The 20441-nt window shown below is 46.7% G+C and overlaps 1 protein-coding gene across 4 annotated transcripts in view; it reads left to right on the top strand.

Moving 5' to 3' along the window:
- Positions 1-17145, top strand: part of VSIG10 (V-set and immunoglobulin domain containing 10) — a 34364-nt gene extending 17219 nt beyond the window's left edge. For 2 of the 4 annotated variants that reach the window (XM_011287799.4, XM_045041380.1), the window contains exons 3-9: positions 197-499; positions 2151-2411; positions 9648-9941; positions 12336-12446; positions 13274-13289; positions 14716-14933; positions 16353-17145. In XM_011287799.4, the coding sequence (XP_011286101.2) occupies positions 197-499; positions 2151-2411; positions 9648-9941; positions 12336-12446; positions 13274-13289; positions 14716-14933; positions 16353-16405 (1256 nt within the window). In that variant the 3' untranslated portion in view covers positions 16406-17145. The remainder of the gene's footprint in view (positions 1-196; positions 500-2150; positions 2412-9647; positions 9942-12335; positions 12447-13273; positions 13290-14715; positions 14934-16352) is intronic. The other 2 variants (XM_011287800.4, XM_019814601.3) reach the window with 2 other exon arrangements.
- The last annotated feature ends 3296 nt before the right edge of the window (positions 17146-20441 follow it).

The raw sequence follows: 20441 nt of genomic DNA, 5'->3' as shown, positions 1-20441 counted from the left end.
ATAAATCAACGTTTATCTCAGGATTAGAACGCATAAGGGCATTTAAGCATAGCATTTGTCACATAGTAAGTATTCGATAGATACTGACATCCTCATTGTTGCTTCCTGATCATTTCTGCGTCTGTTAGATCTGGTAAGGAGCTCAAGTTAACTCTTAAGTAATGAATACTTTCCCCATTCCCCCTGTCATTCTCAGGCGGCCCCTATGAGGTTGAGGTCAACATCTCCAGCACCGGCACGCTCCCCAATGGCACCCTCTATGCAGCCAAAGGCTCCCAGGTGGACTTCAGCTGCAGCAGTCGCTCTTGGCCTCCGCCAGTGGTTGAGTGGCAGTTCCGGGCCCCCGATTCCAGCACTGAGCCCTTTGGAAGCAACCTGACGGTCAGCAGCTTCATTCTGCTGCTCATGTCACAAAACCTCCAAGGGAACTACACGTGTTTGGCCACGAACACGCTCAGTGGGAGACAGCGGAAGGTGACCACTGAGCTCCTGGTCTACTGTGCGTAAGAGGCGCTCCCCTCCCCCATGTCCTCACCTCGACCCTTCGTGAGCTGCATGTTTGTGCCTCTTCCTCCTGTCTACAAAGGCATGCCTGCTGCACGGGCCCGAACGTGCTTCTGCGGTTCCCTCAACACACACGTACACACCCAGGGCTCTGTGTCAGAGAGGAGTCACTTTTAGGAGCTTGCTGCTAAGTGGGGGACACAGGAGAGTCCCTGTGAGCTACAGAAGGAAATTAATGCCGAGCCTAATGCTTGCTTTTCTTTTTTTTTAATTGAGGTGAAAGTACAGAACAGCCGTTTAAAGATGTACAACTCCGTGGCATTTGATACATTCACAGAGTTGTGCGACCATCACATCACCTCTGTGTAGTTTCAAACATTTTCATCACCCCAAATGGAAATCCTATCCCCATCGAGCAGTCACTACCTCCTGTCTTCTCCACCCCCTGGCAACCACCGATCTGTGTTCTATCTCTATGCACTTGCTTATTCTGGATGTGTCCTATCAATGGACTCCTACCAATGTGGCCTTTCATGACCAGCTTCTTCTGCTGGGCATTACGTATTCAAGGTTCCTCCGTTTTGTGATGGAGTTAATATCCCACTGCATGGAAAGACCAAAATTTGTGTATGCATTTGACCATCCTCATTCTATGCATGAACTTGGGCCCTTTAGCACTGTTAGGAACCAGCAGTTTGTGAACCTTTCTTGTGGGAGTGAGAAAACAAATTCCTTGGGTGAAAACCACTGTAGACACATAGAGTGTGCTCATAACCCATGCTAACGACAGGAGGCATCAGAACAGCAAATTACTGAACAGGATAATAACACCTTACTTAATTCATACGTTATTCAGAGCCTTTATAAGTCTCTGTGTTCTCTCATAAAATGGCATTTATTGTAGACGAAGTCATATGTGCTTATTAGAGGAAACATGAGTGGAAAGAAAAGAATATCTCACTGTCATTTTGGCATATTATTAATAATTTTTCTTGTAGAGGACTTGTACCTACCCATCCATGTAAGATCCAAATTCTATTTGTGTGTATTATATAAAATCTATAAAGCATGTATAATACGTTTAATACATACATAATATACATATAGAACATATGCACAATATACATATATATGTGAATTTTCACATATAGCTGTTAACACATGGGTTACATAGGATTTACAGGTTTGTAACTTGTTAAATGTCTGTGTGTTCTTAGTAATGCCTGCACAGAGTAAAAAGGAAGTATATGTTAAGGGTGGGGGCGAATCCCACCTGTCACCCCCCCCGGGGACCAGCACTGTCCAGTCGAGCTTTTAATGATGATCGAAATGTTCTATTCTTTGTGGTCCAATACAGTAGCCACCCACCGCATATAGTCACTGAGCCCTTAAATAGCCACATGTAAAGGTCATCGTGGCTAGTGAGAATTGCAAAGACGAATGAGGCCCACGTCCTTGGAGACTGGACACTCCACAGAGGAAACCCGGACTACTGTCATGCACTAATTTGTGCTCAGGAGCTATTTCAGGGCACACTAAATGAGCATGACTGTTTCTCTGATACACTGGTTCTGTAATCCTTAGGGCCAGCTCAGTGGCTGATTTTGGAGTCTCTGATTAAGCCCGCATCCTCTGCTGTTTTGCAGCACCCCCTCCGTCAGCCCCTCAGTGCCGGGCAGAGATGTCACAAGGACAGCTCACGCTGCAGCTCACCTGTCGCTGGGACGGGGGATACCCAGACCCGGACTTCCTATGGACAGAAGAGCCAGGAGGTGTGGCCGTGGGGACGTCCAAGCTGGGGGTGGAGATGCTGAACCAGTCCCAGCTGTCAGATGGCAAGAAGTTCAAGTGTGTCGGGAGCCACATAGTGGGACCGGAGTTGGGAGCCAGCTGTGTGGTGCAGATCAGTGAGTCTGGCCTGCCTTGTCCCGGGTTGGGGTCCACCCATCTTCCTTTATTCCAAGAGCACCTTCTGCAAGAAGGTCTGGGAAAGAAATCCCAAGATGTCGTAGTGAACCGAGTTCTGTTTCTTCCTTTCTTTTGCTTTGTATCTCCTTCCTTTCAAACTTTAAAGATGCTTCACCAACCTTCTTGGTTCTCATCCAAACCGGTTTCTACTTGATGCATCCTAACTAAGCACCTGTTGTGTGCCAGGCACAGTTTCTAGGTACTGGAGGTGGAACAGTGAACAAGAAGTACGTGGTTCATTTATTAGCTATCTCCTGTTATGTAACAAACACCCCCCGACTTAATGGCTTAAAACAACAAATCATTTATTTATCTTATGATTTCTTTGGGCCAGCAATTCGGACAGGGCACAGTGGGGATGGTCTGTCTTGGCTCCGTGATACCTGGGTCTCAGCTGCAAGACTTCGTTGGGAGGGCTGAATTGTCTGAAGGATCTACTTCCAAGGTGCTCACCCATATGCTTGGCAGGTTTGCTTTCTCTCCATGGGGGCCTCTCTACAGAGCCCCTTGACTGTCTTTGCGACATGGCACTGGCTTTCCCCAGAGCAAGTGATGCAAGAGGGAGCAAGCCAGACAATTGCAATCCTTCCTCTGACCTACCTAGCCTCAGAAGTCGCACGGCATCCCTTCTGCCATATTCTGTTCATTAGAAGTGAGTCACTCAGTCTGGCTCCACTTTCACGGGGGGAGTGGGTGGAATTAGGTTCCACTTTTTGAAGGGAAGAGTGTCAAATCATTTCTGGTAACGTGTTTGAAATCACGACCATTCCTCTTTCCTAGGGCTTAAATTTTTGTGTGTGGGGGTGGGGGTCAGAGGAAGATAGAAAACCCAAAAACAAGTAAGATAGGTTCAGATAGGGATAATAATAATTATTTTTTTAATGTTTGTATTTTAATTTTGAGAGAGAGTACGCATGCGCTCATGAGCAGGGGAGGGGCAGAGAGAGAGGGAAACACAGAATCTGAAGCGGCTCCAGGCTCTGAGCTGTCAGTACGAGCCTGACGCAGTGCTCGAACCCACACACTGCGAGATCATGACCTGAGTTGAAGTCGGATGCTTAATCAACTGAGCCACCCAAGCACCCCAGTGATAATAGCTATGAAGAGAATAAAATAGCTATGAAGAGAATAGCTATGAAGAGAATAAAAGAGACTTTTAAAGAGTCTATCATAGGAAGAAGGCTACTCTTCCTAGGAGGTAGGGAGGTCTCCTGTGGTAGTAGTATTTTGAGCAAAGACCTGTAGGATGAGGAGCTAGCTAGGTGGGCTGAGTATTCCTGGCAGAGGGAATAGCAAATGCTAAGGCCCTGAGGTGGAAACTTATCTGGCACTTGAGGAACTGAGAGTAGACCACTGTGCGTGAGGCAGTGACTAGGCTAGATGGCTATTGTGGGTTGAATTGTGTCTCCCAAAAAAGATATGTTCAAGTCCTAATCCTGGGTCCCAGTGGATGTGACCATATTTGGGCTAAGAGCCTTTGTGGGTGTGATTAAGTTAAGATAAGGCCATGCTGGAGTAGGGCGGGCTCTATTCCAGTGACCAGTATCCTTACAAGAAGAGGGACATTTGGACACAGACACGCGAGGAGAATGTCACGTGATGATGGAGGCAGGGACTGTAGTGGTCCATCTACAAGCAGAGAATGTCCCTGGTTGCCGGTGACTGCCAGAAGCTAAGAGAGAGGCACGGGATGGTTTCTCCCTGGGGATCCTCCAGAGGCCTCAAGCTGCTGACACCTGAATTTCAGACCTCTGAGTTTCTGCACTGTGAGAGAAAGGATCTCTGATGTTTTAGGCTACCCACTTTGTGGTACTTTGTGAGAGCAGCCCCAGGAAACGAATACCACTGGAAGCAAGGACCTGAGGGTGTTGGGCTTTGTTGGCCATGGTGAGGATTTTCCTCCTAGTGTGTCAGGACGATCCTCAGAGGTGCGGCCACGGAGGGCTGACCTGCTGAGAAGTGAGCACTGTTATGCCAGGAGATGCGTGTTTTCCCAGGAGAGTGGCATTCCCATGGTTGACCCTTCCCCAGTGACTCATTCAGCAAACATGCCCCGAGTGGCTCATCTGTGTCCGGTACCTGGCTGGCCCCGGGCAACAGAAGGGACCAAGATTCACTTTCTACATTAGAACAGGGGTTGGCAAACGATGGCCCGTGGGATACACCCGGCCCCACTGGTTTTTTGCAATTTGATTAAAAAAAAATTTTTTTTAGTGTTTATTTATTTTTGAGAGAGACAGAGCATGAGCAGGGGAGGGGCAGAGAGAGAGGGAGACACAGAATCAGAAGCAGGCTCCAGGCTCCGAGCTGTCAGCACAGAGCCTGTCGCCTGGCTTGAACCCACAGACCGTGAGATCATGACCTGAGCCGAAGTCGGACACTCAACTGACTAAGCCACCCAGGCGCCTCACAATTTTATTTTTAATGAGATATAATTCACACAGCATAAACTTCATTATTTTAAAGCGTATAATGGTGGTTTTTAGTATATTCACAATGTTGTACTATCATCAGCACTGTCTACTTCCAGAACATTTCCATCGTTCCACAAAGAAACCCTGTACCCGCTGGCAAGTCCCCTCTAGGAAGACTGTGCCACTGACATTGAGTGTTATCTTTAATTTTTTAGACTTTTCCTATTTGTTTGTTAAGACATGGCATAATTTTTAATTTGGGTTTCTTTGATCCTAGGGGAGTTGACAATTTTTATATACTAATTGGTACATAATACTATGTACTAATTGGTTCCTATATATTTTCTGCGAATTGTCTGTTCATATCTTGTCCATTTGTCTTTCTTTTTTTTTTTAATATGAAATTTATTGTCAAATTTGTTTCCATACGATATCCACTGTCTTGTCCATTTTTCTACTGGGTTCATCTTTTCTTATTATTCCCTGAGAGTATTTTATATTCACCTAGTCAGTTAATTTCAGAGAACTGTCACTGCATGCCATGGATATTTTTCTGTCCTACTTGGCTCCTAAACTGCATTTGTGCTTCATTTCTGCTAGTTATCAGCAGTTTCTGATTGTGAAGGGGTCACCTACCTGTGTCAGCCCTCTACTTTTAGGTTTCTGGGCTCAGAAGTCCTTTTCCTGTTTCCAAATTGCTGACACGACGTTTGAACCCTCACAGTAGCCCGCAGATTAGACACGACAGTTTGTAAGTTGCAGAGGGGACATCGTGTGAACTAACTTACCCACGATCACCCAGCTTGTAAGTGACCGAGCTGGCACCTGGCCCAGGCTGATCTGACTCCAGAACCCTTGCCTCCCTCAGGAACCCCTTCCGCACTTAACCCAGCAAGTCCTTTCGGGGAAGAGTTACATACTCAGCATGGTGTCAGGTACTCTGAGTACCGAGTCCTTAACCTTCAAACGACTTAAAATTTCCTCAGAAAGATAAGTCATAGAAACGTGAAGTAGGGAACTGGCAATATCGCAGTAGTGACATCAATATTTGTTGAGCGCAAACCATGTACAAGGTGCTGTGCTGGGTGTTTTCCACACAGTACCTTGCTTAGTCCTCACGATCACCCTGGGAGCTAGGTGTTCATGTTATCGTCATACATTCATTTCCTGGGACTGCCATAACAAAGCACCTCAAACTTGGTGGTTTAAAGCGACAGATATTGGGGTGCCTGGGTGGTTCAGTCGGTTGAGCGTCTGACTTCGCCCAGGTCCTGATCTCGCAGTTTGTGAGTTCGAGCCCCGCGTCGGGCTCTGTGCTGACAGCTCAGAGCCTGGAGCCTGCTTCCGATTCTGTGTCCCCCTCTCTCTCTGCCCCTCACCTTTTCGCGCTCTGTCTCTCTCTGTCTCAAAAATAAATAAACGTTAAGAAAAACGAAAAATAAATAAATAAAACAGAAATGTATTCTCTCCTAGCTCTGGAGGCTGGAAGTTTGAAATTGAGGGGTTGGTGTGTCGTGTTCCCATCGAAGGCTCCAGGGGAGAGTCCTTCCGTGCCTCTCCCGGCTTCTAGTGCTGCCAGGCGTTCCTTGGCTTGTGGCTACGTTCCTCCAGTCTCTGCCTCTGTCTTCATGTCTTCTCTGTGTCCGTGTCTCTCTGGGTCCACTCCTCTTGTAAGACACCTGCTGGTGGGCTTAGGGCCCACCCTGAATCCAGGATGATTACATCTTGAGATCCTGAACTAGTTACATCTGCAAAGATCCTGTTTCCAAATAAGGTCACGTTCTGGGGTCCCACGTGAATTTTGGGCGGACGCTATTCAATCCACTGCACTCCCTGTTATGGATGATGAAGCAGAAGCAATGGGCTTGACCCGATTCCTGCAGCCGGAAGCAGGGCACGCCTTCTGAGTGGCGGGTAATGAAGACTCCCAAAGTGGGCCGTGGACGGCAACTCCCAGGAAGTGGCTAAATTATGGACTGACCCTGAGACAGGGTGAAAATGGCAGAGGCAGCTGACAGGTTTGGTGTTGTTTTTCCCCCACCCCTTCGTATTTTTCCTGCAGATCTTGTCTGACTCATCATTCTTGTGGCCCCTGAGTCCTGGCCAGTAATTTGAGTCTAAATATGTGCTCAGGATTAAGAAATGTGTCTGGAGAAGAGAACTGGGTGGACGTTTTCCCAATTCCAGGAGCATAGGGAAGCAGGCACAAGGGCCTAGAACCTTCCTGACTGACTCTGACATTGTCCAATTCTCCCCTCTTTCCTCTTGGTCATTTGAGCCCAGAGCTTCTCAGCCTTGATGTCCATACAGGTCACCTGCGGGTCTGGTTAAAAGGCAAATTCTGTCTCTCTGGGCTTGGGGTGGGCCCAAGACTCTGCATTTCTAACCAGATCCTAGAAAGTGCTGTTGCTGCTGGTCCTGAGAACATACTTTGAATAGCAGTGCCCTTGGGGGAGAAGAAGTCTCTGGATCATTGCCCTTGGGAGGACTAGTAAGTCATTGAAAAGTAATGTTAATGCTCACCTTTTGGGTACAGAACAGCATAGCTCCCCAAATGATGAAAAGTGATACTTTTGGGGATTCCTGCTGCCCACATCTCTTTGAATTGCTTGTAGGCCCCTACACGGAAGAAATCAACTCAAATCGTGATAAGCTGAAGCACTAACCAGCCCATTATGTGAAGGCCCTGGTGTCTATTCCATCTCTCGCAGATCTCTGAGGGCCCTGCATCCCCTCACCCCCGCCCCTGACCCCACCCCTGCACACAGCATCCTCTTAGGTGAAAGAAACTCTGAATTTATAGGTGCCACACTCACTGTTTGGGTGACTCAGCTTTTTGAGGGGCAAATGCTGTTTGGCAGAAGCGGGTTTACGTACATGACCTCTGTTTGCTGGGGAAGGGGGCACTAGGGGGACTGTTTGCTTTGCTTTTTATGCAGGATGAGGAGGCTGTGTCTCAAACTTAGGTTTGGGGGCCCCTGAATTGCAACATACAGATGAGGCATGTCACTGCTGCTGGCTTTGTGACCCCAAAGGACACAGGAGTTAACCACAGAGAAGGGGAAAGCACAATTTGGCAACATGGCAGGAACCTGACAATTGATCCAGAAGGGGGTGGAGCACCTGAGTTTCCTGAGGAAACCTACGTTTGGGTCTCTTTTGCTGACCTAATTTAGAGGGAGAGCCTTTGGGCTGCTCTATACCCCCACCCTGTCGCCCGTGTACATTGCCTCTTCCGTCTCCCCAGGGCTCCAGCACTGAAACCCTAGATTCTCTCTTGGGACAACCGCCTGTGGGAAGCGTGTGGTTTCACTCTCCCAGGCAGGAGCCCAGTGTGCCAGTCTGTGCCCTTCAGCTGCTGAAAATAAGGGCTTAATATATCACCCAAGATGAATTTGTGCATTTTGGGAAAGGCTTTCTGCTGCAAAGAAAATAAATGCATCGGGGGCACCTGGGTGTCTCAATCAGTTAAGACTTCGGCTCAGGTCATGATCTCGCGGTCCGTGAGTTTGAGCCCTGCGTCGGGTTCTGTGCTGACAGATCAATGCCTGGAGCCCGCTTCGGATTCTGTGTCTCCCTCTCTCTCTGCCCCTCCCCTGCTCACACTGTGTCTCTCTGTCTCAAAAAAATTATACAAAAGGAAAGAAATGGATTGCTAGGGTGCACCTTAGAGTTCCCCACGGCCCACTCAAGTCAGACCCTGAGGCCACAGGGACGCTGCATTCTGAGTTGTCTATGACACACTTGTGATAGACTGATGCTCCCCCCAAGATGTCCGTGTCCTCATCCCTGTGACTGTTACCTTACATGGCAAGAGAGACTTTGAAGCTGTGATTTAAGATCTTGGGATGGGGAGATCATCCTGGATTATCGGGGTGGGGCCGTTGTGATGACACTGACCTTCTGAAAAGGAGACAAGGAGGGTCAGAGTCAGCAGCAGGAGATGTGACGACAGGTGTAAGAGCGGGTCAAGGAGGGGCCACGAGCCACGGAATGCAGATGGCTTTAAAAAGCTGAAAAGGACGTGGATTTGGCCCCCAGAGCCTCCAGAAGGAATGCGCTCAGCCAATGGCTTGATTTGAACCCCATAAGATCATTTCCAACTTCTGGCCTCCAGAACTATAAAAGAACCAATTTGTGGTGTTTTAAACCACGCAGTTTGTAGCAATTTGTTAACCGCGGCGATAGGAAATGACAGCTGCTTTACTGTCCCCTCAAACGCTCTTGGCAGGCTGCGTGCCCATTTTTCATATGAGCAATCTGGTTATTACGCATAGAAGCCTATAGCATAGACATAAGGAGCATGGGCTACAAAAGCCTGGCAACTTGGCTGGTTTGCCCAACTCATCCTGGTTTGCCCAAGACTTTCCCCTTTTTCTCCCTGAAAGCCCCATGTCCTAGGAACCCCCTCAGTCGAGCAAACCAGGACTCTTATTCATCCTAATCCTAGCTGCACCACTTAACTCATTGTGTGACTTTGAGCAAGTTACTTAACCTTCTCTGGGCCTCCATTTCCTCATCTGCAAAATGGGGATAAGGACAGGGTTTTTGTGAGAACTAATTGGGTTAATAAGCGTAACCGTGCCTATCCCATAGTAGATGCTAAATAAATGTTAGCTTTTATTATCACACGAGACCAAGTGTGGTACAGAACTTCCTGTAGTTGTTTCATTAGGAAGGTATTAATATCCTTGAAAATCTCAGGCCACTGCTTGAGTCTCCTTGAACATTTGTCTTCTTTCTTTACCTTCTGCTCGCCAGGGAGCGCCTCCCTTGTCTCTGAGCCCATGAAGACTTGCTTCGTGGGGAGCAATGTGACGCTCACCTGCCAAGTGTCTGGAGCCTACCCCCCTGCCAAGATCCTGTGGCTGAGGAACCTCACCCAGCCCGAGGTGGTCATCCGGCCCAATGGCCACTATCTCATCACCCAGAATGGCCAGAGCTCCACACTCACCATCCGCAACTGCTCCCAGGTCCTGGATGAGGGCTACTACGTCTGTCAGGCCAAGAACCCGGTGGGGGTGCGGGAGGTGGACATCTGGCTGAGCGTGAAAGGTGAGTGGCCCCAAAGGAGGATGGTTGAGAGCTTCAGAGGACCTTCCACTAGCACGGGGACAGTTTGGTGCTTCCATATATGACCAGGTGGTCACTGCCATCTGGGAGAAGGCCTATCTGCTTGCCTGCGACTTGACAAGGTGGACAGATTATTATCCAGTCTTACATTTCCAACATTGCATGGGGAGAAAAAAGTAATTTATGTTGAGGCACGTGGCAGGCTCAGTTGGAAGAGCACGTGACTCTTGATCTCGGGGGTTGTGAGTTCAAGCCCCACGTTGGCATAGAGATTAGTAAAGAAAATATAAAATAAAGCTTAAAAAAATAATCTGTTACATCCCTAAGAATATATATTATAAAATATATTTTAAAAATACAAAAAGTGTAAGTTGTGACGCATAAGAGCAAAATGAACACCCAAGAAACTAGCAGCCTGCTTAAGATACAGAGCAGCGCCAACAATGCGCAAGTTACTTGTAGGTAGTGTGGCTAGATTTAGGAAATTAGAACAAAGCTAAAAAACCTAGGATGCCCTCTGAAATTTGCATGTCAGAAAAACAGAATTTTTTTAGCGTAAGCGTGTCCCACATTTTGCATGGGAGATGCCTATTCTAAAACATGATTCATTTTTTACCTGAAATCCAAATTTAAGTGGGCATGCTGTATTTTATCAGGCGACTCTACCTGTAGACTCCTTTCCAGTCTCATCCTGGGCCTCCTGAAAAATGTAATCACTATTCAAGAAAAATTTTCCTACATAAGTGAAACGCCTGCTTTTTTCACTCCACGTTTTTGTTCCTAGGATTTATTCACGCCAATATGTGTAATTATACTTCATACCTCCTCACTGCTGTAGGATTTTCTGTTGTGTCACGATTACACAACTAAGTCACTAATTTTCCTGCGATGGACCTTTGTATTGTTTCTGACTTTTTGTTGTTGTGATGAACAGAAGTGTTACTATGACAATCTTTTACCCAGTTTCTCCTGTACTTTCACAGCAGGTCCCCAGGCAAATACTTCTCTGGGCTATATGTAAAAGGAGTAGAAATGAAGGGTTATAGGGCATGTGCATTTGTATCTTTATGGGATAATACCAAATTATTTTCCAAAGTGGTTCTACTGATTTCCATTCACAACAGCAGTATGTAGGAGTATTGAGTTGTTCTACATTTTCGCTATCAGGCTTTGTGATTTTTGCCCGTCAAGTATGTGTGGGGTGGAATCTCACTGTTATTCTAATTTGCCTCTCTCTGGTTTCTAAGAAGATTGAGCATTATTTCATATGTGTATTTGCTATTTGTGTTTCTTCTGCGAAATACACGTGTGTCTTTTGACATTTCCTCCTTTCTTATAGATACGTACAAGTTCTTTAGAAATTCTGCTTACTAATCCTTATTAGTTTTACATGTTACAAATATCTCCTTTTAGTTTGTCTTTTTTTTCTTTCTTTATGCTATCCTTTCATGAGCGTTCTTTTAGTAGTTAATTTTATGAGTCTTGTATCATTAGCAATTTTTTATGTCTTAAGACATCCTGTCTCCTCCATGGCTGCAAAAGTCCTATCCTATATTTTCTTCTAAAAAGTTTTAATGTTTTGCCTTTCACAGTTAAATCTTTAATCCATCTAGAATTGATTTTTGTGAATGGTGTGAGGTAAGGGTCCAGTTTCTCCCCCACCCAACACCACCCAAATTTGGATAGCCATTTATTCCAACACCATTCTTGAATAATTCCTCTTTTACCCACTAATCTGTCATAAATCAAATTTTCTTTTATGTGTAGGTCTGTTCTTAGATTCTTGATTCTGTTCCATTCATCACTGTTTATCACAGCACTAATAACTCATACTCTTAATTTCTGTGACGTTGTAAACAGTCTTGATGTCTGGTAGACGGAGATGTTAACTTTCCAGTGTTTTTTTGTTTTTTTTTTTTAATGTTTATTTATTTTTGAGGGAGCAAGAGTGTGAGTGGGTAAGGGTCAGACAGACAGGGAGACACAGAATCCAAAGCAGGCTTCAGGCTCTAAGCTGTCAGCATGGAGCCCGACACAGGGCTCAAACTCATGAAACTCAAGATCATGACCTGAGTCAAAGTTGGACGCCTAACTGACTGAGCCACCCAGGCGCCCCAACTTTCCAGTGTTCTTTTGTATCACGTGCTTCATTTGATTCCCACAAATTGAGGAAATGAGATATTTATCTTGCCTTATGGAGAGGTCACATGCTTTGCCCAAGCTTATGGAACCAAAGGAAGACTAGGACCCAGGCAGAGAAAGGGCAATGTCGCTCTTTCACCTGCCTGTGTATCAATTTTAATACATGTTGCCCAAGCGAGCACTACCTACGGGTGTATCCAGTGGAAGACTCAACAGTGTGATTTGTCTTTGTAGAACCTTGGAATATTGGTGGGATTGTGGGCACCATCGTGAGCCTCCTTCTGCTGGGACTGGCCATTATCTCAGGGCTTATGTTGTATTACAGCCCTGTGTTCTGCTGGAAAGGTAAGGATTTCTTGGGTCCTTTTGCTTACCTTTTAGGCTTCTCGAAAGGGTGTGGGTGGGGGTCACCTGGGTGGCTCAGTTGGTTAAACATCTGACTCTTGGTATCTGCTCAGGTCATGATCTCATGGCTTGCCAGGAACAGCTCTGCCCTGACAGCGTGAAGCCTACCTGGGATTCTCTCTCTCCCTCCCTCTCTTCCCACTCTCCTGCTTACGTGCATGCATTCTCTCTCTCTCTCTGTCTCTCTCTCTTTCTCTCAAAATAAAGAAACTTAAAAAAAAAAGGGGTGTGGGTGGGGGAAGGAGGCCCTAACTGTGCTCCCCATTGAGGTCCCATTCTATAGGCTTCTTCCTTGGGTCCAGATGATGTGCAATAATGAATATCCTAAGTACCATTCCTGAATACCCTGTCACCTCTCACGTTGGGTCAGTCTTCTCATTTCTCTGTCCTTTTGTAAATGTTAGATCAAAAACATTTTTTGAAAGACAGATACCATATGTTTTCAATCTTATGCGGATCCTGAGAAACTTAACAGAAGACCATGGGGGAGGGGAAGGAAAAAATTTAGAGAGGGAGAGAGCCAAAGCATAAGAGACTCTTAAAAACTGAGAACAAACTGAGGGTTGATGGGGGGAGGGGAGGGAAGGGAGGGTGGGTGATGGGTATTGAGAAGGACACCTGTTGGGATGAGCACTGGGTGTTGTATGGAAACCAATTTGACAATAAATTTCATATTAAAAAAAAGATTATACAAATATTAAAAAAAATGTTTTTTGAGGCCGAAGTAGATGTTATTGGATATTAATTTTTTTCCTTTCTCCCTTCAGTAGGAAACACTTTCAGGTGAGTGTTCCTAGCATTGAGTCAAAAAGCCATTTCTGTGATCTGTCTTCACTGCAGTTTTTGTTTTCTCTCGTAAGAGCATTAATAGCAGCCACGGTTGAGGACCCGCCATGTGCCGGACACTGGGTGAGGGGCTTCATTAGGCGTGATTATAAACTCTGTCGTAAACTCTTCTGGATGGTGGTGGCATCGCCATCATCCAGATAAGGAGATGGACCCTCGGTGAAGTAATGTCTGCAAGCTCGTCCAGGAAACGGAGGGCTGCGCCTGCATTCAGATCCCGGTCTGACTGATTCCAAAGTCTATGCTCGTTTACAAGGCCCGGTCTCAGGGTGGGGCACGTTGCTGGGCTGTTACTGAAGCGGAAAGGCGGTGTGTATGCATGAAGCCCGGCCGTTTGTGCATTTATTTCATGTCATTTTCTAAAAAGAGCTAAACGGAAGCCTAAGTCCTGGTCTTACAGCATGTTTTGGGAGACTGGTCTGAGCTTGCCCAGAAGCCCCTCCCAAAAGGAAACCTCATTCGGGACAAAGCAACTAAATGGAACTTGGGTATTTCATTTCCTAAGGAGATTCTGGGTGGGAGCAAAGAACTCTTCTCTTTGTTCCTCTCAACCGGTGGTATTACTGTTCTGGGGTGATCTTTCCTGGGGAAACGTCACCTTTACTGCCCTATATTTGAGGGCCGTGAAAGACTCACTTTCATTCCCTGGGCTTATTTTCTCATAGGAGGAGACAGCAAGGCATAGCGGCAAAACGCTTTGGAATTAGTGGGCCTGGGTTCAAATTGCAACTCTGCCGTTCTCAAGCCCTGTGCTCATGGAAAATCCTTGACCCTCTCTGAGCCTCTGTCTCCTCATCTGTTTCCCAGAGGGAGACTGAAAAGATCAGATGACAATGTAATGCTCCCAGCACTGTGACTGGCCCATGGCACGAATGAGAAACGTACAGTCCAGCCGGGTAGGCAGAGCCAGTAATGAATCAGACAATAATTAAATGCCAAACCGCTGGGCATTCCCAAGTGCAGTCGTGGTTCAGGGCTTCCAGGGAGGAAGAGGACTTTACCTGGGCCTTGAATAACGAGTAGGAGGAGAAATTTCAGGAAGTAGAGCAGAAATAAAGGGCATTTCAGGAAAGGAACGTAGTAGCATTCGTGTATGTGCTGTGAGAGGTACTCGGATGGTAGGTCCCTGGGACAAAGAGTCACCTACCCAAGGGGCAGGCGGAGATAATAAAACCCACCCAGGAATATGTGATTGTCTGTAGGAATCTATGGCAGCATCGCTTTGAGAGATTCGTGTGTGGAACGCACAAAGATTTTTCCACATTACAAAAGAGGTTGCGATAAATCTAGTGTTTTGTATTCGGTAAAGGCTGATATTGGAAAAAGGTATCTTCTTGATTATTTCTCCCCCTTTGGAAATTAGGGGGCAAGACATGGGTGATGTCATGGTTTTGGTGGATTCAGAAGAAGAGGAAGTAGAGGAGGAAGATGTGGCCGAAGAGGAGGAAGAAGAGGAGGAGGAAGCAGATGAGAGGGAGGAGTCGCCAAAAGAAATAAATAAGCATGGCCACATCCATAGAGTGACCGCACTGGTGAATGGGAACGTAGACTGGATGGGGAATGGACTCCAGGCTCTGCAAGGTAAGCTCTTTTTCCTTAAAACCACCCTGCTAGGTTGCAGTGAGATTCCCAGTAAGAATCTTTGAGTGTGGGTTTTTCCAAGGGTGGGGAAGACAGTTAAAGTTTAATCTAGCATCTGCTATCAACTCCTGACACCACAATTAAACTGCCAAACATTTATCAAAGACCTACTCTGGGGAAGGTGCGATATCGGCCCTGTTTAGAGGAATACAAAGGACCGATGATAACTGTAAGCTGGGAGCTTTGCAAGACCAGTTAGGGTGCACAGAGTGAAAGCTGGGGAAGATTTAAAATGGAAGCAAGATTTTTTTTTTTTTTTAACATTGATTTATTCTGAGAGAGAGAAAGAGAGCATACACAACTGGGGGAAAGGCAGAGAGAGAGGGAGAGAGAATCCCAAGCAGGCTCTGAGCTGTCAGCACAGAGTCCGACGTGGGGCTCGATCTTATGAACTGTGAGCTCATGACCTGAGCCCCAATCGAGAGTCAGTTGCTTAACTGACTGAGCCACCCCAGGCACCCAAAAATGGAAGCAAGATTTAACCATCATTTTGAGAGAGTAGCAGAGGAGGAATTGGGTTAATTTTGCCAGATGGATGATAGGTTTAAAAATAACAGGACCTCAGAGAGAGTCGAGTGCCTTGAGCGGCACATTAGTTAGGAAGAGCTTAATGGCACAAGTAGGATATGAGGCAAGTCTTTCAGGGCAGTGTTTGAATAAGCAGAAAGGAGAGAGCATTCCGGGTGAAGAGAACAAGTTTATGCAGGTTAGACAGCATACCCAAGTGTATGCAGGGTAGACAGTGAAAAGAACGGGAGAGGGTGCCTGGGTGGCTCAGTTGGTTGAGCGTCTGACTCTTCAACGTTTATTTATTTTTGGGACAGAGAGAGACAGAGCATGAACGGGCGAGGGGCAGAGAGAGAGGGAGACACAGAATCGGAAACAGGCTCCAGGCTCTGAGCCATCAGCCCAGAGCCCGACGCGGGGCTCGAACTCACGGACCGCGAGATCGTGACCTGGCTGAAGTCGGACGCTTCACCGACTGCGCCACCCAGGCACCCCGAGCGTCTGACTCTTGATGTTGACTCAGGTCATGATCTCACGGTTCGTGAGATCAAGCCCCACATCAAGAGAGATTCTCTCTCTCCTCTCTCTCTGCCCCTCCTCAGGATTCTTTCTCTCCTCTCTCTCTGCCCCTCCTCTCTTCTCTAAATACATAAATAAAAGCATTTAAAAAAAGAAAAGAACAGGAGAAAAAGGGGAACATATACCCTGCCCCACCTGCTCCCCCATGAAATCCAGTTCTGAGGCTCTCCAGTAAAGGACTAGAAATTGCAATGACTGAAACCTGACGGTGGAAATGGAGTCCCCTCTTGTCGACCTCACTCAGACTCAGATTGGCTTTTCCCTCCTGTACAGATGACAGCAGCGAGGAGCAGAGTGACATCGTTCAAGAAGATAGGCCAGTTTGAAGAAGAGAACTGTCCTTCGTTATCCTGTCTTGAAAGCTTTGACTTGACTCACACCCCTGCCTGAGGACTTAAAATGGTTTGGGACTCTCAGCAAAAAAGAAAAACACACACACGTATATTTCCTGCCCCCCTCCCTTTTTTTCCCTAAATCGGTTGACTTGCTGTAAGTTTTCTCATTGATGTTAAAAAGTATCAGGAACGGGCAGTATGGGGGGGGAAGGTGCGTTCGGCATCTGAGGTGCCCCTTTTCACTGTGACTTCTGGCTTTATCCAGCTTGACTGATGCTGATCTGGGGGGAGGCACTTGAGCTCTGTGCTCAGGGCTCTCAGTGCACCATGAAAGGTCAGTGATCAGCTTGCCCCAACACACAAGGGAATAATGAGGGGTCATGGCCCAGGTAAGCTGGAGATCCAGGTGGACGTCACCTCCCTGGAAAAGGTGAGGAGATGTCAGTTGCCGATGCTAGTCAGAGGGAGGCAGTTTGGCTCAGGTTTTGGAGGCTTGAATCTGGGCCCTGTTTCTTGTTTCACGGGCTCGGGCACGTTGCTTTACCTCTCCCCGGGACCTCAGTTTTCCTCATCTACCAAATAGGTGGAATCATACCGGCCGTACAGGGTACGGTGGGTCCTAAATGAGGTACTTATGGGTGTGAAAGCGCCCAGGAGGTGTTCAGTAGATGTTGGTTATCTTCTCTTTTGCCCTCCCTGGTGGAAGAAACAAGGTCAACTGTAAATTACAAGCTGCCACCTTGGCCTCCCGTTCTTTGTTGAATGGTTTCAGATGAGAGCTCTCCTGATGGTATTTGCTTCCCCGGAGGTATAGTTCTTTTCAAAAGAGGTAGGGGCCCATAAGAGGAAGTGCCTTTCACTAGAACCTCTCATTTTGCAGAGCTTCATATTTATACAAAAGCCTCTTAGGTGACACCCTATTGGTTTTCAGAATTTCCCATTCTTCCTTTCTCCTGTGGCTTTGAAAGAAGGCAGGAGAAATGTTTTGCAGGGGAGTATCTGGTGAGAAGTACTCCTTGGGCACACAAGTTCATCCGGCCTCAGTTTCTAGATCTTGGAAATGGGAATGAGAAAACTTGTTTCCTTCCCACTTCCTAAGGAAATAGATTATGAGGCTACGTTGATCAATAATGCGAAGTTTGGACTGAAAATAACATATGATGAGTTTAAGCTGCTGTTTCCACATCCCTGGACAGTTCAGAGATTTTTGTTTCTCTGATTTCATCCAAATCTCTTAAACGTCAGGGACCTACTAAGGGCGCAAAAGATGTGTGCTAAACCTGAAAATCTGATGACTTGAGTTTGCACTCTTTACTGTTCATATCCTGCCTAATGGGCAAGACGTGGGGCTTCATGGAGAACTTCCTTTCTCCAGCAATAGGGACTGGGACTCCTGTGAGACGAGAAGCTGGTTATCTGCAGGGTTACCCTGGAGGTGTGGTTGGGACAGGTCTACTTTCTTGGATGACAAGACTGAACTGAGAAAATCACTAAAAGTGAGCCCTGTTCCCAGCTCAGAGCCCTGGCAATCACAGGAGCTGGCTGCAATTTCTACCCCTCAGGAATAGCTGCGACCTGCTAACAGTTCTTGTGTACTGGGTCTTTTGCTGCATTGTATTTCAGTACTTAACCACTCTGGCCAGCCTGAGTTAGCATTGTTTCAGAACAGGAGACTTGAGTTGAGTTGCCTAAAGTCACTGAACACTGAGCTTGTCTCCCTTTAGAATCTTCCGTCATTAAATTCCTGAGGAGCCCACTCTGCAGAGGCAACCATGTTTAAAAAGAGAATAAGAAAAGAAACAGGAAAAAAAAAATCCTTAGGTAGGAACACAGAGAATGATTTGTAAGATCACTGAGATGCTTTCCAGAACTTCCCTCTTCTCTTGCACACGCACTTGATGATCGAAAATCTTCGGGGAGGCGTTGTTCCACTATCAGTAGGGGGCTTCAAACACTATAAAGCCTAGATTAGCTGACCCATGACTTCTGTCACTTATATCTGAGCCCTATGTGCACATTAATATAGCTGGGTCAATTAAGAGTGCAGGTACTGGGATTCTTCAAGCTTTAAGGATTTTTACAGAATTAGGGCTTGCTTTTTATTTTAAGTCGACCCCCACCCCCAAAATTACAAGCATGTTAACAGTGGGTTACAAAATCTGTGTGGCAAAGTCCAAATTGTTACGTTGCGCTGTTACACAATCTTAACTGAATGTATTGTGAACTCCAAGATCTCCTTATCAGAAGCAGGAAGATAAATACTGAAGGGCTATCACAACTGACATTTCAGCAGGGGACACTGGGGAAGGGCTCTGGCAATCCTGTGGCTTTGATATTAGTCCTAATTCTCACAAGTACACGCAGGCCCTATTACTGCAGAAAGCCCGTGATGGAAAACTCCAGAACCCATGCACCAACACCTGGAAAATCATTCCTGCCGGGTAAAGTCTATCATGATGCAGTAAGTGCCATGGGACTGACCAGGAACTGCTGCAAAGAAAAATTAGCAGATCCCTCTGCGTTATTTACATTTTAATATTTGGTGTGTGTGTGGGGGGGGTGGGGGGAATGGGTAAGAGAAATTTATTCTGAGGTTATAATGTGGATTTTTTTAAAAAGATTATGGAATAAAGTTATTTTTAAATAAATATTTTAATGGTCTTGATTTAGACCTGATTAATAAAACTGAGAGATTTGGAGAAATGGGTTTAACCTCCCCCAGTTTTTTTGTTTTAGTTATTTATTTTTTTACTAGCTTTCCCATATTGGTAACAATAGCGGTCTCTTTGCCATTTTATTCCTTTCCTTATAGGTACTCTCTTATGCTTACTGAGACACCATCACCTTTCCCACCCTCCCTGAGAAACTTGTTCTTCCATTTTTTTTTTTCTCCCTGTATACACCTCTGTTTTGGTCAGACTGCATGCACCCTAACATGAGAGGAGCGGTCATCGTGGAGACCACAGATCTGCTGGACTGTCTGAAAAGATGACTTGTATCAGCTGTCCCTGTAGTTGTGGCTGGTCTTGGATTTCTTCACCGGGCTCAGCTAACTGGAGCCCCCATAGTGTCTCACTTTACCTCACACTTGAGGTGGCACCACTCACACCCCTTTCCTATTCTAGGCCCAGACTACCCCCCCCCCCCCCCCCCCCCAGTTCTTAGAGGAAGCTTCAGGTCAGTCTCCTTCTTAGGTCATCCCTCCTCCAACCCCTCACACTCCCTTTCTTCACTGCCCCCCAGGCTCCCTCCCCATTGTCCAGCTCTTTATCACAGCTGTCCCACCTTAACTTCCTTCCTTGCTAACGGAACCCATGCTTCCTACCTTAACCCCAGTATCCCCATGTTCCTTCCAACCAGCCCCTCCCCCCTCTTTTTTTTTTTTTAACGTTTACTTGTTTTTGAGAGAGAGAACACAAGCAGAGAGGCAGAGCCGGGAGACAGAATTTGAAACAGGTCCCAGGCTCTGAGCTGTCAGCACAGCCCAATGTGGGGCTCGGGGCTCGATCTCACCAACTTACATCATGACCTGAGCCAAAGTCGCACGCTTCACTGATGGACTGAGCCACCCAGGCATCCCCAGCCACTCCATTTTAATATGTATGGGTTTAATCAGAGCTGATTTCTGAGCCCCCACTTGGACTTCTGGCTGTTTCACTTCTCTCCTGCTGCTCCTGAGCACCCCCTTTCATGACCTTCAGTCCTAGGTCACAGCCATTTTTACCCAGCTTGTCCATTTTCGGACCCCCACTCTTCTTGGATCCCCCCTTTTTTTCTGGCCGGCTGTCCCTTTCTCACCGCCCATTTTAATCTTGACCTGGTCGTTTTCTCTCTCACACACACACACACACACACACACCCCGCCCCAACTGTCCACTGGGCTTGTCTTTGATTCCCATTTTTAAAAACCTGTGGCTTACGCCTTCCTCTGGCCCTCGGCTTTCCTCCCGCCCCCTGGGCTCAGCTCCTCTACCTGGGCTCCCATTGAAGCTTTGAGCTCCGGGCCTCAGCTCTTTATTCTCACTTT

The sequence above is a fragment of the Felis catus genome, chromosome D3 (genome assembly GCF_018350175.1).
Source record: "Felis catus isolate Fca126 chromosome D3, F.catus_Fca126_mat1.0, whole genome shotgun sequence".
Taxonomy (NCBI): Eukaryota; Metazoa; Chordata; class Mammalia; order Carnivora; family Felidae; genus Felis; species Felis catus.
This window is presented reverse-complemented; position numbering and strand designations above follow the sequence as displayed.